The sequence below is a fragment of the Sorex fumeus genome, unplaced genomic scaffold (assembly GCF_029834395.1).
Source record: "Sorex fumeus unplaced genomic scaffold, SorFum_2.1 ptg000018l, whole genome shotgun sequence".
NCBI lineage: Eukaryota > Metazoa > Chordata > Mammalia > Eulipotyphla > Soricidae > Sorex > Sorex fumeus.
The window spans coordinates 33,101,955-33,122,464 of NW_026606075.1; the positions used below are offsets into that span (position 1 = coordinate 33,101,955).

Sequence of the window (20,510 nt, forward strand, 5' to 3'; positions counted from 1 at the left end):
CTTTCTGCAGGAAAATTTAAAACCTTATTTAAAAACCATATAATAAATCCTCCGTAAGTAAACAGAGTGATATACTATGTCCTAAAATAGTAAAACTCAGTATCATAAAAATGCCTATTTATCCAAATTGATCTCTGGAGTAAATGTGGAGTTCAATCAAAATCTTAATCAGTTTGTGGAACTTCACAAGTGGACTTAAACAGAAAATCAACATGTCAAGATAGACAGCACTTGGAAAGAAGAATGGTGTTAAGGAAATATTTTTGACCAGTAATAATAACACTTATTGAGAAGTTATGGTAATTAAGAAAGGGTAAATTTGACACTGGGCTAGGCAAACTGTCCAATGATAGGACCAAGAACTCAGAACCAGACACATAGACAAGCACATGAAGTATGCCTCATGCCAGTAAGCTCTGAGATACGCTGTAATTCTTTTTTCCTTTTGGGTAACACCTGGCATTGCACAGGGATTACTCCTAGCTCATGCACTCAGGAATTACTCCTGGCAGTGCTCAGGAGACCATATGGGATGCTGGGAATCAAACCCAGGTCCGCCATGTGCAAGGCAAATGCCCTACCCACTGTGCTATTGCTCCAGCCCAGTAATTTTTTTTTAAAGAGAGAAAAACTCATGGGGTCAGGGGGTTAACAGATTAAAAAACCCAAATATTCTCTACATACATTTATTGCTTAGAAGTATTAATTATCAGAAGGAGGATAACAACATTCTTTGGTCAGATGTCTATCTGAATCTACCTAGACTTTTACACATTCAAGGGCCTTAGTACACAGACAAACATCTTTGGAATCTTCAACTGTACAACAATAAAATAGGATTCGGTTTTTAGTTTTATTTTTGGGCTACACCTGGCAGTACTCGGGGCTTACTCCTGGCTTTGCATTCAGGGAATACTCCTGCTAGGCTTCAGGGGTCCGTATGGTGTGCTGGAGATCAAATCTGGGTCTGCTGCATGGAACGCAAGTAGACGACCCACTGCTCCAGTACTACCTAAATTGGGTAGGGGAGATAATACTGAGGTTAAGGTATTTGCCTTGCATGTAGCTGACCTGATTCAATAGCCACCATGACACACGGTCCCCTAAGCACTGCCCCTGAGCACCACCGGGTGTGGTTCCAACCATCTCCCTCCCCCAATACTATCAGAATCAATCATTCCTAGTTCACTACTGAAGACACTAGTGCTCAATGAGATTGTGAAAACTGTCCAAAATTACCCAGTAAAGCAATCTCAGTACTGGAATTCAGCCCTACCTTTCCCACACCCAAGCACACTCATCATTTTCATCACCTGCTGTTTAAAATGAAAATGAATTTAAAAAGCAAGATTAAAACTATATGGTTGGGAGACATAATACAGAGGCCATGGTGTTTGCCTTGCACAGAGCTGACCCTGATTCAAACTATATTAAAACAAAATTAAGGAGCCCCACAGTGTCAGGTAAAATTAACAACAACAGAAAAATATGGGCAAAACACAGTGTCTACCAACAGAGTTGCGCAGCAGTGACTTAAAGGAGGGTTAAGAAAGGCTTTTCCCTCATACATTCACAGTTCTTGAAGCACAAGCATTTAAGTGAGAAAGGGAGAGCTCAAGTCCTGGACAATTCAGATCAGGGCACAGCAAGCGGTTGGCTAATCTATGTGCATCAAAACCAGGATGTAAAAAAATCCACATCCAAATTTTCAACATATCAGATTCAATGTGAATCATCTACAGATCAGCGGGGAAAAAATAGACCAAAAACTCTTCAAATTACAGAGAAATACAACTCTGCATATCAATATGATCCCCAAATCATAAGGCAGGGGCACAGTTAACTCTACATAAATAAGAAATGGCCAGAATATAAAAGTAAGGATACAAATACTATTTTTTAAAGAACTGTAAGCGAGGGTAAATTAGAACACCATGTCCCATAAACTTTTCCAAGAAGCCATAATTTCTCTGGCTGGGTTTTCAAATAGTTTAGTTATGTGAAATTCCTATTAAAATGTTTTATGTTCTTAGCTCACTTAAAAGCTTGATTTTTCCTGTAGTTTGTTTATGCCTGGCTTACATGAATACAGAGAGAATCGTGTTTTAAATAAAAATGAAATACAAGAAAAATGGCATTTTAAAGAATGGAAATCAAATTAAAATCTAAATTGCAAATCATCTAACATGTATGAGAAAGCTAAATTAGAACTACAAGAAATGCTGAAAGCGAATATATTTTTAAGGGTCATAAACCAAACAATAATATTAATTGCAATAAGAAGGCTTATTTAAATGAAAAGCACAGAATTAAGGATTTCATAAGTAATGTTCTTAATTTATATGCTTAACATGCTAACATTTGTTTTTGTCTTTTACATAGCTAACCAATTAGAGTGTATTTCAAAAGAACCAATTTTATTTGCTGGCAATTATTTGCTATCTTAGCTATAATTCTGTAGCTTTTCAAGCAACAAATGAATGAACGTCCTATATCTGGAGAAGAAAACAAAAAAAGTGATAGTATGATCTCTGAATACATGCAGTCACTGGTATGCTACATTCTAAATTAACATAATTAGCTCTGAAACAGTTCTCACAATAACTGTCAACATTTGTGTCAATTTAGTGGCAGTTAATGACATGTGTAGCAAAGATCTGCTATTCCTTCTACTTACAAGTGAAATTAAGTAAACCTTTCCCTAGAAGAAAAGCATGGCAGCCCCACTGAATATTCACAACTCCATAACACTTTACTCTGCAAGATTCAGAAGACAATCTTGCAGTTTATTCTAAAAAATCAACATGTTAGAATATGGGCGCATTACAGAGGGACATGGGGAGCACAGTTAAGTTAGGAAGCAAAGCACCTGAATATTCATTTCCATGTCTCTTTCTCCTCCTCCTCCTCTTTCTCCCCCTCCCCCTCCTCCTCTTTTTTTTTTTGTGGGCTGGAGGAATAACACAGCGGGTACGGTGCTTGCCTTGCATGTGGCTGACCAGGGTTTGATTCCTATGTCCCTCTCGGAGAGCCCGGCAAGCTACTGAGAGTAACCTGCCTGCACGGCAGAGCCTGGCAAGCTCCCTGTGACATATTTGATATACCAAATACAGTAACAAGTCTCACAATGGAGACATTACTGGTGTCCGCATATTCATAAATAATGGGAGGACAGTGGTACAGTGCTTTTTTTGTACACTGTATATGATGATCAAAGGACTAATACACAATGGATATGCACCTGTGCTGTTGGCTTAAATTCTGTCTTACAGGTTGGCAAATAGCCATCAATTGGGACACTCAGAGTACATTCCAACTACCTCAAAGCTTACCCAAGACCCCCAAGATCTCTTCATGAGGGACTAAAACAAAAAGCTTAACACCTGCAAAGAGATCGATCTCCCCAGTTGGTGAAACCCTATGGTAAAGATTCATTCTAATGCCTTCTTAGTGCTAATTTATAAGTTTGTTAAAATAGTTTCCTATATCCCCTATGTCACTGTCACTGTCACTGTCCTCCTGTTGTTCTTCGATTTGCTCGAGCGGGCCCAGTAACATCTCCATTGTGAACTCGTTGTTAATGTGTTTGGCATATCAAATATGTCGCGGGTAGCTTGCCAGTCTTTGCCGTGCACGGCAAAGGTGCTGGGGGTTGAACCTGGGTCAACTGCATGCAAGGCAAGAACCATACCCACTGTACTAGCTCTTCGCCTGCACAGCAAAATCTGGCAAGATACTCTTGGTAGCTTGCCAGGCTCTCCGAGAGGGGCAGAGGGATTGAACCTGGCTAGGTCAGGCCGGCCGTGGTCAAGGCAAACGCCCTATGGCTGTGCTATCACTCCAGCCCATCCCCTAAGTAACTATAAATAATTTTAAAATGCATTCTTGTAGTAAAGGTTTATGCTCGAAAGATATTTCACTAATAGGCAAGGGAGTTCCAAGAGTCATCCTCTAACTTGGTTACTCATGGACAAATAATGACAAAGTTTAGCAAAGGCAAAAAGCAGGTGGTAATGTTACTAATATTTTCACTAAAATAGAAGTTAGTATTCTAATGGTCCAAATATCCAGGCATCTTGGTAAGCAGAATATAAAACAATATTCATTCATTCATTCATTCATCCTGTTATTCGTCGATTGCCTCGAGCAGGCCCCAGTAACGTCTCTTTCATCCTAGCCCTGAGATTATATTCAAGGCTCTTTAGGAGAATGAGACCCATCATTGTTACTGGTATTTGGCATATTTGGTACGCCACGAGGAGTTTGCCAGACTCTGCCCTGTGGGCAGGCTACATTCGATAGCCTGCAAGTTTGTCCAAAGTAGGAATGAGATAATAAAACAACAATTCAACAGAAAGCAAGACTGAGGCTAGGCAGAAAGTCCAGAGTTGAAATGCACACTTTTCATGCTGTGGGACTGTATGGTCCCAGCACCACTGGGTGTAGTTGTGGGTGATCCCTGCCACTTAGAGTCACTTCTTCAGGCACATACAGCAGGGCCGGATATCACTGGGATGTGATCCCTGGCTCCCTTGAGTACTGCTTGGGAAGCCCCTATTTTAAAAAATAAATTCATAGGGCTAAAGAGATAGTACAGTGAGTATGGTTCTTGCCTTGCATGCAGTTGACCCAGGTTCAACCCCCAGCACACTATAATGTTCACCAAGCATCACCAGGAGTGATCTAAACACAGAGTCAGGAACAAGCCCTGAGAACTGCTAGTAGTAATGGCCCCCAAACCAACAAAAATTTATACAGGTCCAATTTTTGATATAAAATGAAAACTTACAAAGACCAAGATTCTGATAAATCTTTTGCATAATCCAGTAAGAGGAATTTTAGAAGTTGGGATTTTGTCTCTGGTTTTCTTCTTATTTTTTGTTTAGACACTATCCCTAAATGTTCACTTTATGTTGAAAATGTCACAGTATCCTTTCCCCACAATTTTTAATATCAAAGAGGCTTCATATCAAATTATACTGTAGTAAACAGAACAGAGTTGCAATTATCTGAAAATAAACATAAAGAAGCTTATCTTCACAAGAACATCTTTATCAACTCTTAAAATAAGCATCTGCTATGCATTTAATAAAATGGAAGTTTCCCTGGTTTAACAAATCCATGCATTGGTTTGCTACTATTGAACAAAATGCTCACAGTAAACACTGCTCTGCCCTTCCTCTGGGTCCAACTGTCTATTACATAATGTCTCACCTGATCACAGCAGCAACCTCACAATTGAGGCAACTCTGAACAAACAACAACCCCATTTTTCAGAAGCAGGGACAGTGATGCGCCATGGTTAAAGATACATACCTCCTAAATGGTAAAATTCAGACTGCAACCCAGGCAGCCTGGTCTGGGGCCCATGACTCAGAATCGAATACAATAACGAGATCCTAAATTAGGTGCTTATCAAAAACAAAGGCCATCTGTAGTATACAAACTTCCTAGACAATGGGAGGGACAAGCTAGGGGTCATGCCGCGTAGGTTTGTCTTATTAGACATTTTACCAACAATGAGATCACCTAAGAACACATTTCTTGGAGCTCATTTCCATCATTAACCAATGAATGATCCAATTTTGCCAAAGTTTAGAGGCAGCTGAAGAGTGAAAACCCTCGGCCCCCTCTATCTAGTGGATACCAGTCGAGGGGACGGACGAGCCTGGAAAAGGGAAGCTCAGAAGCTCTTTAAGTGTGACGACTTGTTTGGGGTCCACACCCGAAAGTGCGCGGAGCCTGATCGTGACTCTGCAATCAGGGATCATTCTTGGCAAGGATCAGAGGACCATGGAGGGTGCCTGGGATAGAGCCCTTGACAGCCATGTGCCATGCCAATGCCCTATTCCTGTACTATCTCTCTGCTACAAATTAATGACTTTTAAAATCAGAACTATGTAAAAAGGGAAACAAAAGTATATTCTTCTCACATTACTTGTCAGACTAGAACAGATTAATGCTTGTCTCTAGGAATAACAACGACAACAAGGGCAACAAGAAATCACAGGCCTTCTATTTTGCTTGGAGTGGGGAATGACAACATCTAGATTTGGGGCTTACTCCTGGCATTCTGGGACTACTCCAGGTAGTGCTCAGGAGACCATATAAAATCAATCCCGGGTCAGGCATTCATGCAAGGCAGGGTGCCTTACTTGTTCATACTATCTCTCCAGCTCTAAGAAATCGCATACCGAGCACCTAGACAAGCCGAGTAATGAGCATTTATGAGAGAAAACCAGTTTACAGCATAAAGAAGAACTTCACAGGAGCTTGGTAAGGAGCAAACATCTATGTAAAAGTATGATAAATGGGGTACGAGTGACAGTACAGCGGGTAGGGCATTTTCCTTCCACGCAGCCAACCTGGGTTCAATCCCTGGCATCCCATATGGTCCCCCAATAACCACCGGGAGTAATTCCTGAGTGCAGAACCAGGAGTAACCCCTGAGCATTGCTGGGTGTGGCCCAAAAAGCAAAAAAAAAAATGTATGATAAATAAACAGATGCACCTCAATATTAAAGCAAGTTATTAGTGAATGAAAATTCTACAGCAACAGCAATAATGGGTTTTTGAGTTCTTAGATTGTTAGTAAGATGCCATCTGGAGAACAAGCTTGCGGTCCCAGTGGGGTATGGTGATATTCCCAAGAGATGCTCAGGAGGCCCAGGAGCTCCTACAGTAACACTCAGCACATAGGATGCAAGTGCTGCCTGGGCCCTACCTACAGTAGTTATCCGTGTCACCCCACAGTACTCTGCCACCCTCAAGGCATGCACCTTAACGCCAGCACTCTCTCTCCAGCCCAGAGAAAAATACAAGTTGCAGCGGTGGGAAATCTTAATAGGGAGAAAGTAAAAAGGGAAGGAAGGAACAGAAGTTCAGACATCAGACACCATAGCAGCAAACTTGTAAACGCACCAAGAGAAAGAATGACTCCCCAGTCCTAGTGCACAGTCAGAATTATGAAAGCCTGAGAAAACTACAAGTTGCTCAGGGTATTATTATCCATCTTTGTTCTCTTGATGTTTCAAGAATTTTATTCCAACTAACTTAGAAATTATTTACAGAGCAAGATCACATGTTATGTCATACATAAATATTAATATTATTCATCAAATTAATAGTCAATTAACTGATAACCATAAGGGAGGGATACACTGATTCAGAATTTAACACTATTAGGTGAATCCTTTCTGTGTGAATGAAAAGAAATAAGCAATAATTACCATTTATTATGAATGTTACTAACGCCAACAAGTGGATCTGGAAAAATAAAGTAGGAAAAAATCTAAAGTATATTACAGTGGCTTTTCCAGATCCACAATATGTTCTGAAATGTCCTAAGACTATGAGTTAAAATTCTTGTTTGTAGCAAAATAGAGAAAAACTATGTTGCAACAGCACCTCCCTCTAATCAATAGTTACTAATGACTTCTTGATTCCTCCTGAACTGCAGAATCTTACTAATTCTAAGGAAACAAAGACACAAGTGTTCCTATTTTACACAGGGGCAAAGGGACACCTGAAAGGACAGGCTATGTCACACCAGGAGTCGATCAGAGAAATCCCTGCCCACCAACAGACCACTAATAATGACACCAGGCCCCCAATAAAATCCTTGATGACCCATTAAACTATTCTGGTCTTCAAAAAAAACAGCACAGGACCCTCATAAAATTTGTTGTAAAAAACCAGTATCTGAGTACTAAGCACACACCAGGTACCACCCCTGGTACTAAAGATACAATGAGGATGGAGAGAGCGGAGGTACCAGCATGTTCATTCCTGGGGACATCTCATAAAGTATGGCCAACAACCTCAATGAGCTCTGAACCAGGAACACAGTTGGCTAGCAGGTGATCAATGAAAGCTGGGCTTTGGCACACAGAGATGTCAAGACAGAGATATGCATGCATAAATTGCACAGCTGCAATAAATTCACCTGGTTCTCTTCTATGATGGCAAAAAATTATAAAATAATAGAAACGCAAAGAATATTTATGGGCACCATCCACCTCACTGACTCTCAAATGACTTTGCCAACAAGAAGTCCACACTTGGCTGGTCGGCTAGACACTCCCCACCCCCCAGAGAGTCGCTCCAGTAGACACACTGTCCTTTCCAGGAAGGACAGCATATAGACACAGTGGTGATTAGTTTTAAACTTTGCTAAATATAAGGATGAGAAAACGGAGATCAAGTTTGAAGTGGTTCTTTCTGCACAGTATTGTATGGGGGGGGTGGTGACCGGGGATGGGGGGGCACGGAACTGCAGGAAGGAGGAAGGAGAAGGAGATCTCAGTTCCAAATAAGCAGTTCTTAATTTATTTGTAAACCACATTGCAGTACACTCCATGCTTTTCCTGCTAATTATTGTTGAGGTGTCCAAGCATGTTTAGAATCAGGATGCACATTTGAAGTTTCTCTTCACAGAGGCGATAGTGGGATTAGAGTAAGGATTTTACTGTTCGTTTTTAAGCTGATATTTGATTTGCAGACTTCTGTTAAGCCAGCTACTCTGTGGATGGGCCCAGGTGAGCCAATAATGAGATTTATCTTCATGGATTAAGCCTGACCTATAATAATCTGCTCAGGGCTCCCTATTGCTATTTCAGCACTGAGTTATGAAAATCCATCCCTTCACTATAAACAGAATCTAGCTCAGAGGGTAATAACTAAGAGATGTATTACTCCTGGAATACAAGCACTCCTGAGACTCTGATTATAATGTCCACTGCTGAAGGCACTATTTCACAATTGAGATTACTACTTTCCACATGAAAAAAATTCTGAACTGTGGAATAATGCCTTCAGCTACATACACTGTAATCACACTCAGCAGTTCTTGTATCCCAAGAGCCATACAGGTTACCAACAGTTGGCGTGGTAAGCTGATTTAGGGAATGGAAGGAAGATGTTAGAGAAGGGAAGCATGGAGACGCTCACTTCAGATCTGCTTTATCCAGGGGTTTTAGAGGAAAAAGTCCATGCATCCAACAGCCACACCAACTTCGCTTAAAAGCAAAGATAAAAGAGTAATTAGTTTTCACTGAACAGACCAGCAAAGTTGTTGCTGTTTAGAACACAATATCGACAGCTTACTAGTGCGTTGTGAGTTGTACTTGCTATACGTAGGGAAGTGTAGACAGAGATAGAAAAAAAATAGAAAAAACTATTTTAAAAAACTGCACTAATGTTCAAATCCTCTGCTACTGTAATTCTGCTCCAAGAATCTACCCTGAAAAATAACTAGAGGTGAACAAGAACTTGTTAAAAGCTTTCCCACTGCCATTACAGGCAGTAGGGAAAATTAGCAAGAACCTAAAGGGAGAAAGAGTTTAATAAATTATGATAAATCCACACAATGGAATATTATGCTGCCTTTAAATGGAGTCATAATGGCAAAAGAGAAGTGTTAATTCATAGCTGTATTCTGCAACTTTGGTTCAGCAATTTATCCAAGGGCATTCAAATTGTGCTTACATCAATATTTAACAGATACTCTCTCAAAGTTAACTAATTAAATTTCAACTCAGTTTTTGTTTTTGAGCTATAAGGCTAATGAAGTATTGATATAATATTAAATGACTGCAAATAAAGTCTGTACCCTAAATAAATGCTGACATTATGTCGGTACATTCTGAATGGATTAAAAAGGAAAAATGCACTTTTGCATACGTTTAGTGAATTTTCCCCGACTTTTCATAATGGATTTTTGCAAATGGAAAAGATGAATATTCATCAAGGCTCTTTGAATATATTGCAGTTTAAATAGTTTGGTTTTAATATTTATAGTACATCATGAAATATAATTTTTCCATTAAGAGAAATGAATACAATGTCAAAGGAGAGTCACTGAAGAAACATAAAATTATACCACTTAACCTAATATTCAAAGCTGTAAAGCACTTCTACCCTCAAAAAAAGTTGTGCAGAAAAAGATCTCTCAGGTTATTATCTTTCATTGTGTTAGGTTGATGAATTTTTAGTAAAGAATTGCAGAATAAACAACTGGTCTATTATCACTCAAGGAAAAGACAAAAAAGGGTGGACAACTATTAAACTAGCCTGATCTTCACAAAGCAGAACAGAAACCTCATAAAACTACCAAAACTTGAACATTTCTTTTCTTTAAGGTAAGTCAGAGAGAAAGGTGATTGTTTTCCACACTTCTAACAATACTGTCTCACCTGGACTACCTGAAAATCCTCATGAACCCTTTACTACCAATCTAGAAACAGAGACAAATTCCTGCTGAATCACACGAACTGCATTCTCTTAATCTTCACAATACCTTTACGCAGTAGGCATAAACATCAGTCCCACTTCACAGAGAGAAAAACTGAGGCTCACACAGCTAACAGTGGTCAAATCTATAACTGATGTCAATTTCAATGTTGGAACAATGATTGTTTAATTCTTGAATAGCTTCCGCGGTTCCTTGTCTCTGGTTAACGAATTCATTTGTTTTGCGGGTGAGGGTGGGAAAGGGAGTAGGCAACACAGGCAGTGCTCAAGGACTATTTTTGGCTCTATGCTCAGGGAGTGACTCCTCTCCTAGCAGAGCTCAAGGGACTACATGTGGTGCCAGGGATTCTAAGTAAGGTTAGCAAAATTCAACACAAGCACCTTAATACCTGTATTTTCTCCAGCCCAAAGAATGACTTCTTTATTAGGCTAGTTAATTATAGGTTAAAAATCCCCCCCCCCAATATTGGTTTGCTTTTGGCTACTAATAATGTACAGAAAATATATGAATTTGCCCATGCACTCAACAAGCCTTCAGTGAGCACCTACTATGTGCCCAATGTAATTCTAGGTGCTGAGAAGAAAAAATATATATATAAGTCCACCCTCATGAGCTTCATGAGATGTACAGTAAGTGAGAGGGTGTGATGAAAGCGCTGTAACACCAATGGGAAGAGTGAGGGAAGAACACGGCAGGACACTTGCTCAGCCAGTAGGGGAGGCAAGAAGTGTGGGGGACAGTTTACAACAGGATGGCCAAAGCAGGTCTCAGTACAACAGACTGTAATGGTGACATTCGCACACAGAGATGAGGCATAGGATCTCATCAAACAGCACACACTGGAGACAAACACCAGGAAGAATTTTCCTTGTGCCTATACCGTCAATAGCTCCCATGTACAAAAGATGATGGCCATATATAGCACTTCTAAACTTTAATCATCAAGGCTTACAGCCTTATTTTGCTACAGAAAAATAAGTTGCCACCAGTCCTGTTTTTGCCTCCTATAATCCCCATCTTTCTTGCCAGAAAGCAGCATCTGGATAAATCCCCCTGCTTTTGACGACTATGACTTCTTTGATAAACTACCCTAGTGTGTGGGGAGGGATAGAAAGATGGAGGGAGCAAATGGGGAAATGAGTTTTCCCCTCTTCAGATTAATGTATATGAAGTATCCATCTGACACTTCATCAGCACTCGCGGCTGGTGTCCCAGCAGGCGGACACTGGCTGAGCATGTATTCTGCCAGCTACTAGGCTCCTTAGGATGGATTGGCAACATGCCATTTATCTGAAATGCCCAATGTGTCTAGAAGAGGGAGCACAGCTACATTTAGCATTGCCAAAGAAAACTAGATACTTCGGGCTAGGAATTAATCTCCTCCTTGAGAAGGTAGTTAGCAATACCTTCAAGCTTGCCTATGGCATTTAGATCACTACAGGCCATGCATTTCCTGAAATTCATACCTACCAAGCCACAAGGCCTTCATTTATATCTCACGAACATGTGAATACCCCTCTTTGGTGGAGGACCTATACATTTCTGTAACGTATGTTGTTGAGTTGTATATGAAATTCTGTTACAGTAAGTGCAATGGCTGTCATGCGGACACAAACCACTTAGATTCCAATTTTTCTAGCTTTTCTACACTTGAACACACAGATAAACTTATTCAGCAAATCAAGAAATTTAAAACAATGTGATTACACAAATGCTTGAAAGTTGACTGATGAGATTTGAATGTGGACACTCAATTTCCTCATCATTTTGTCAATGTGAGTGGCTGGTGTGATATAGCCCATTACATGGACTTTGAAGACTAATCACAATTTTAAGCCGCAAAATGAAGAGCAAAACTAAAGAGGATTCAGATAGATGGTCTTATTAGGCAACCCAGTATAGCAGAGGAAAACATATCATCTCTTGTGCCTTCCAACTAAGAAATCTGTCACTTTGCATGAGTATTCATTCCATCAGCCTGATTTACTGAGAACCTCCTAAAAACTTCCACAGTATTGGAAGTAATAAAGAATAAGAATTCCAAGTGGGCAGAAATTCTACCCTCAAAGAGCTTTTGGTCTAACAGAGGAATATTAGGGCATGTCACACACATATACACACACAAAAGTGCACTGTAATGAATGCTAAAGTAAGAAGGAAAATCTTTTTTACTCTAAAATACACAGGAGTGGGCTGGAGAGATAGCACAGCAGGTAGGACGTTTGCCTTGCACGCGGCCGACCCGGGTTTGATTCCCAGCATCCCATATGGTCCCCTGAGCACCGCCAGGAATTACCTCCTGAGTGCGGAGCCAGGAGTAACCCCTGTGCATCGCTGAGTGTGACCCTAAAAGCAATAGTAATAATAATAATAATAATAAAATAAAATACACAGGAATAAGGATAATATCTAGGAAAGAGAATCTAAGAAAAGTATGTCCTGCTGCTGCTTTCAGAAACAAAAAAAAATTGTTTTTCAGACATTTTTTTTAAAAAAAGAGAAATTTACATTTCCACCTTTTCAACATGATTTTCTATCAAATTTGTTGGAGTCAGCAGAGATCCAAAGCCCCATCTAAGCACAGTCAAATCATAAAATAGATGAACTAGAGGTCTCTTTAGATGTGTGGTTTTGCAAAGAATACCAAGAAGCAAGAAAGTCAGATTATCATGTACCAATGACACAAGTGGAATCCACAGAAATCTCGGCTGATCTGGCAGAGCAATGGAGAAAATCAATACAACACTCTTTATGGAGGCCTTCCTCCAGTTGCTACTGCTCTGTTTATAAATAAACTGTATCCTTTACTTTGGGTGGGGGCTGGAGCTATAGCACAGCAGGTAGGGCGTTTGCCCTGCACGTGGCCAAGCCAGGTTTGATTCCTCTGTCCCTCTCAGAGACCCTGGCAAGCTACCAAGAGTATCCCACCCACATGGCACAGCCTGGCAAGCTCCCCATGGCATAGCCGAGATGCCAAAACCAGTTAACAACAAGTCCCACGATGGAGATGTTACTGGTACCTGATCGAGCAAACTGATGAACAACGGGAAGACAGTGCTACAGTGCGACTTTGGGTGGAGGCCACTTTCTGTCTGCTGATGCTTAGAGGGTACTTTGTGATTCCGGGGTAAGGGGTGCAGTCAGGTAATGTTGGGAATGAACGTCTAGTCTCACCCATATAAAGCATGCACTCTAGCACATCAGCTACGTCCATCCTCAGACTCAGCTGTCATTCTTTTTTCCCCCTTTGCAGTTGTTTTTGATAACAACAATCTTTATTATATTTTTAATTTTTTTTGAGTCACCATGAAATACAGAGTTACAAAGCTGATCATAGCTGGGTTTCAGTCATAAAGTATTCCAATACCCATCCCTCCACCAGTTCAGCTGCTCCCATTCTTAATACAGTAAGAGGCTGAGGACCAAAGAATTGGTCATCCTGAAAAAAAAGTTTTTTCAGATCAAGTTTTCTTAACGTTTTTCATTCAGAACCCCTTTTTAACCAAGAAATGCAATACAAATGAGCACCAACAAAAATTCCTTAGATTCACTATGGGTCTAAGTTTTTAATTAATTTTTGGTTGCTGCCCATTCAGTAGCCTTTTATTGTCAAAATTTTTGCAGCCCTCACATTCAGTTCTACAGTTTAAGAAGCAATGCTTTAGATTTCAAGGAGGATGCTATGAAACCTTTTTGTATTTGTCGTTTGGGCTACTGCTATTGTGCTCTTGGGACCGGGAGTAGAATTACTGAAGGGAACCGATATGGATTAAATTTTAAACCTTCACTGTCCAGTAGTAAATGGTTAGTCACATTCTGACTTCTGTATTCACTCTTGCCTACTACACAACACTAATAGAAGTACTAATTCTGCTAACACTTAAGACTTGTTATGTTCCATACCTATTTCAAGTTGCTTCAGTAACAGTATTTCAACATTTTTTTCTAATTTTGCTCTAAGATAAAACAGTATAAACATTAAAATTTGCAGCAAAAGTAAGGTAAAAAATTAAGGGACTTTGAGATGAGAATCACCTGACTGATTTTATGGCCTACAACCCTTATTACCTTGTGTTTTTAAGCATTAGTCTTCTTTTTTTCTTTTTCCTTTTTTTGGGGGGGCATGGGTGTCGGGGGCGATGCTCAGGGGCTATTCTTGGCTCTGTGCTTATAGGATAAGCCCTGGCAGTGCTCAGAGGGCCAGATGTGATGCCAGAATGTGAACCAGCCTCAAGCCTGCTGCAACCATATACAAAACAAATGCCTTACCGCCTATATTATCAGTCTGGCACAGTTGCTTTCTTTCTTTAAAAAAATGCATTTACTTTTTTGTCTCAGACAAACAATTTACCGATTTTCACATTTCAAAAAACTCTTTGGAATTATATTAAGTAGCAAATAATCTCTAGTAGTTGGCATTCTAAGATATGAGGATATACAAATCATATGCTAAATGTGCAGTAAACTTACCACTGCCCAAATGAACGATGGCATTGAAGGTCTAAAGAGTTTTTTGTGTGGGTGTACCATTCCCAAAAAAGTCTACTTCAATCAACCCACACTATATAGTGGGGTATTAGGAATAAGACATATTCCTTTGTGACAGTACTGTTTACTGAGAATGCTTAATTTGGCAATAAACATAGGATTACACTGAAGTACGAAGAATACTGCTGCACCAGCCCTAAAAGCACTTCCATTTTTTAAAGACACAAATTGTCTCTTACTTTAATTACTTCATTAAGTCATTAATTCCTCTTACAAGATGCTTAAAGAAAAAGTAGATACTTAAGAGTACAATAAACTTTAGCAAAATTTCCCCAAAAGAAATCACTTTGAACTTGGGATAGGATAGAGGAAATTCTAGCCACCACTGCTGTACCCACGCCTTTAAAAGTAAGTGCCAAAGTAGAACAGACAGTGCCTCAAAGAAAACATGAAGAAAGCTAACAGGCTTAAAAATTATTTGACAGCCCTGACTATTATGGGATTGATTATGATGAAAAATCATAAACAAGGATGAGATATTACCTCATGCCAGTGAGAATGGTCTTTCAAGAAAATCCCTGAAACAACCAATGCAGGTGGGAATGCAGTGAAAAAGGAGCCCTCACCCACTGTTGGCGGGAATGTTGTCTGATTTAGCCTCTATGGAAAAGTATTTTGGAGACTTTGCGAAAATACATATACATACATTTTATATTTATATATGTGTGTCTATATATAAATATATATATATTTCCATATGAGTCAGTAATTCCACTCCCAATCCCGAGAACACAAAAGCAGTAACCCAAAAGACAAATGCAGTTGCATATGCTGCCTGAGCCCATGTGCTGCTTGCGCCCACGTGGCCGAGTACATGTGGTGCCCAAGCACATGTGTCACCCGCATCTCCCCTCTTGAGGAGTATACTTTCATGCTTTCGCGTCTAATGATAGGATGTGTGTAGGGGCTCTCTCTGCCCTTGGAGAAGCCCGTGTTCTCTCTTGAGTACGTTACTCTCTCACTCTCTCCCCCTCCACACCTTAAAAATCCTCCAAATAAAATATATTTATTTCAAAAAAAAAGGACAAATGCAAATCTACATTTACTATAGTACTATTTAAAATAACCAGGATTTAGAAACAACCAACTGTCCAACAATATATGAGGGGATTGAAACTGTTGTACTGTTATACACAATAGGATATTACTCAACTATGAGAAAAGATTACAAACTACAATTCACTTCAACTTGAATGGAACTGAAGTGGGTCTTTCTAAATGGAGTGAGTCAGAAGAAAAATAAATACTGGATGATATTATTGGTGAAGTACAAAGAAACAAAGTAAAGTGATTAGACATGCTCAGTGGAAACAAGGGAAAGGAGGATGGAAAAAGGATGTAGGGATAGAGAAGGGAAACTGATAATCTGGGTATGGTACAACAGCATTATAAGTATAAAACATCAACATAAAAAAAAGCAACATCAACACTATCGTACACTATGATGCTTTAGGAATCAAATGAAAATGAACCACATGCTTGCAAAAAATAAATTAAAAAATAAGACCTATGTTTCTTTTTGGACAACCCAAGGAGTGCTTAGGGTATACCCAGGGGCCAACTCACATTGATACTCAGCTAACTGGGACTGGGGATTCAATGCAGGCCTTGGGGTGCCAGGGACCAACCAGGGCCACTTTAGTAGTGCTTAGGGGCCTCCAAAACTCCCCTAGCAAGTGCTCAGAGGTGGCATGGAAAACCATATGGTGCTAGTTATATATATATATATATATATATATATATATATATATAAAATTTGAGTTTTTGGGGTCATACCCAGTGATGCACAGAGGTTGCTCCTGGCTCTACACTCAAGAATTACTCCTGGCAGTGCTTGGAGGACCATATGGGATGCTGGGAATTGAACCCAGGTCGGCTGCGTGCAAGGCAAACACCCTACCCGCTGTATTCCAGCCCCAAGTGGTGCTAGTTTTAAACTCGGGTCTCAACACATGCAAAAGTTTTCTTGTATATTTCCTTGAAAGGAACAGAAAAACTTTGGGTGTAATGATCAATGGTCAATTATAAAATCATAAATATCCATAGAACGACATTTTAAAGTCCAATTATTTAATATATTCAGAGTCCTTCCTCTAAAAGTAGAATGAAGGAATTCCAAGCTGAATTCCAGAGAATGTTAACTATCTCTTTTCATCTTGCAGTGACAAATAACATAATAAGCTATGAGAAATGAAGTGACTTGTTCAAGTTTATACAACTACCTAAAGGCAAAAGCAAGAACATAGGCTACACAAGAATCAAATCTTCACATACTATGATTCCCAAATACCCAGTGCAATTGATCAGTAATATTTTAAGGTGGGGGAATGGACTTGATAACACACTTTTATACATTATTCGCATCACCAGTATAATAGCACTGTAGCATTGCAGCACTGTTGTCCAGTTGTTCATCGATTTGTTCGAGTGGGCACCAGTAACGTCTCCATTGTGAGACTTGTTGACACTTTTTGGCATATCAACTACACCATGGGGAGCTTGCCAGGCTCTGCTGTCTCTCGGCAGCTGCTGGGCTCTCTGAGAGGGATGGAGGAATTGAACCCAGGTCAGCCGTGTGCAAGGCAAACGCCCTACCCACTGTGCTATCGCTCCAGCCCACCAGTATAATAAACATTAAAAATATATTCTATACGGTTCTACTCTAATACCAATGTAAAAGTAATTGTACAGTCATAGAGGCTGTGCCAAAGATTAGATCAGGAATGGGCCAAAAAATAATTGTTTTAATAAGCACCATGGTTAAAAGAAAGCTCTCAAAGGAAGCAAGGGAAATGCAAGAGTCTGTGCCGCCGACAAATACACAAATACTGATCCCGTGTGCCAATTAGCAAAGATAGAGAGTGCTGACTTTGGACTAATGACCATTCAACTAGTTTAGAAAAGAAAGGGTAAGGGTAAGAACCATTTGGATGAATGAAATGGAATGAAACCTAAGGAGAAATTTTGATAAAGAGAAGGATGCTTGCAAGGTCTGAAAGCATCCTAGCCCAGACTGCTTAGTGACTGCAAGAGAAAAACAGCCCAAAATAGAGTGGAGAAAGCAGGCAATATCTTGTCTGGGTATTGGTAAAAAATAATTACCATCTCAGTGAAGGGCAGATGGACATCAAGGAGCTATGAAGCCATGCCCTGAGAGGATAAGGCTATCACCAATATCAGACTCTAGACTGGAATACAAAATCCACAGGCACCCCAGAGGAACCAAACACCAGGCACATGTAATATGAGAAGTTTTCTAGAAAGAGATGGTAGCACAGCTTTCAGATTTCTCAATGTCACAAAAGCCAAAGAAATCTTCCAGATGAGACAAAAGATACATGATTAAATGCAAGATGTGTACTTACACTCAAGTTAGGGAGAATTCTATAAAGAACATTATTAAGTCAGTGGATAAAATGGAAATACAGATGTCATAGATGGCAGACAAAGGTGTATACCAGCCATAAATAAACTGAAGTCAGTAACCGTGATATGAAAAGGCCATGATACATACATTTTACTCTCAAATAGTTAAAAAAATTATATATGGATGTACATATGGGTATATTCACATCTGCATACATAAACACACATAGAAATCAAAGCAAACTGTGGGAAAGGTCAACAATGAATTTGAGTAAAGGAGAGACTGACGTTCTATATTCATTTCTTATTCCAACTAAATTCGAAATCAATTTCAAATAAAGTTTAAAAGAAATTGTAAAAGCTTAGAAACACTTTCATTTTCTTTGGGTAAAGGATGAGGACAAAATGCAGCTGACAGAAATACCTCAAATTAGATGGGAGACGGGGTGTTCCTGGGAAAACTTTCCCATACACTTTCTAAATCTGCTTTTATCTTGAGGGCAGGGGTAGGAGGTGGTGGGTGGGGCACACCCAGCCGTGTTAAGGGTTTAATCCTTACTCTGAGCTCAGGGATCACTCCTGGTTGGCTCCAGGGACCATATGGGGGTGCCGAGGATTGAACCCTGACCAGCATCTTAGTGCAAGGTAAGTGACCTTTCCACTGTACACTCTTCAGTCCCCCTAACCTGTTCTTAAAGGCAAACATCAGTAATTTTAGATCTAGCTAAATTCAATAAACACAAAATAGTCCCTAGGGAGGTAGCAAGTCCGTGCAAAGTCCACCCACTGCAGAGAGTGCTAAGCGGAACTCACCAGACTGGCCGTGAGCGAGGGTGCAGACTGGCCCAGGGCCTGGCTGCGCATGCGCACAAGATTGGACGTCTCCACTGATGCAGACCAGGCTGGCCCAGCCACTGGGTTTGGAAGAAGGTACCTCCCTGTTGGAATGAAAACAGGACCCAGTTAGTGGCAGGAAGAACAGCAATAATTCCGTTTCAAGGGAAGGTTCCTTATTGGTCAACCTTCTTCTTTATTATTTCTGCCAAATTCTGCAATTGCATTTATTAAGAATAACCAGAGAAATATGTGTTAATTAGGTCTGTCAATCTAATTACCATTCTGATGCTGATTTCTCACATAAAATCAAATAAACTCTACACCTCCAGCATCCAGCCTTCAGCCTGGACAGTGTTGAAGGTTCTGTTACCTTCTGCCTATTATCTACTGTGGTGAAAAAAAAAAACTAACAAACAAATCACTGTCAACATCAGAGAAATTGACAGCAAACAGCATTTCCAGTGTCAAATACTGAAAAGTGATCTAGGCATCCACTCTCAAAGCTTGTGAAATGGAACTCACTTTTAAAGGGAAGAGTGAGGGGATGCGGGAACCGGGATAAAATATAACAATAACAACGACAACAATAATAAAGGGAGAATTTCTTTTTATTTTTTAATTTTGTCACCACGATTTACAATACCATTGATGGCAGGGTGTCATGCACACAATGTTCCAACTCGACGTTCTCCACCAGAGTGTCACTTCCCCTCACTGCTGTCTCAGTGTCTCACCACCACCACAACCACCACCACTACTTTGTCCACCATGAGAAGCTCAGTTCTACAAACCAGTTTTCCAATCCCATTCACAATTGTGCCCCAGAAAATCAAGTACCTAGGAATCAGCTTAACTAAGGAAGTAAAGGACCTGTACAAAGAAAACTACAAAACGCTACTTCAGGAAATAAAAGAGGACATGAGGAAATGGAAAGATATCCCCTGCTCATGGGTCGGGAGACTTAACATTGTCAAAATGGCAATACTACCGAAAGCATTGTATAAATTCAATGCAATCCCTATAAGGATACCCATGACATTCTTCAAAGAAATGGAGCAAACACTCCTGAAATTTATATGGAACAATAAGCCCCCACGAATAGCTAAAGCAATTCTTGGGAAAAAGAAAATGGGAGGAATCAACCTCCCGAACTTCAAACTGTACTACAAAGCAGTAATAATTAAAACAGCATGGTACTGGAACAAAGGCAGAACTGCAGACCAATGGAACAGGGTTGAATACACTGACATCTCTCCTCAATCATATGCTCATCTAATCTTTGATAAAGGTGCAAGTAATGTGAAGTGGAGTAAGGAAAGCCTCTTTAATAAATTGTGTTGGCATCACTGGACGGCTACATGCAAAAAAATAGGCTCAGAACTCTGCCTAACACCATGTACAAAAGTAAGATCAAAATGGATTAAAGACCTCAACATCAGAACAGAAACCATAAGGTACATTGAAGATAAAGTTGGCAAAACCCTCCATGACATTGAAGCTAATGGTA

General features: G+C 40.0%; 1 protein-coding gene across 6 annotated transcripts in view; it reads right to left on the reverse strand.

Moving 5' to 3' along the window:
• MAST4 (microtubule associated serine/threonine kinase family member 4) overlaps positions 1–20,510 on the reverse strand; it is a 690,306-nt gene that overhangs the window by 429,175 nt on the left and 240,621 nt on the right. For all 6 annotated transcript variants that reach the window (XM_056112657.1, XM_056112655.1, XM_056112653.1 and 3 more), the window contains exon 3: positions 18,980–19,104. In XM_056112657.1, the coding sequence (XP_055968632.1) occupies positions 18,980–19,104 (125 nt within the window). The remainder of the gene's footprint in view (positions 1–18,979; positions 19,105–20,510) is intronic.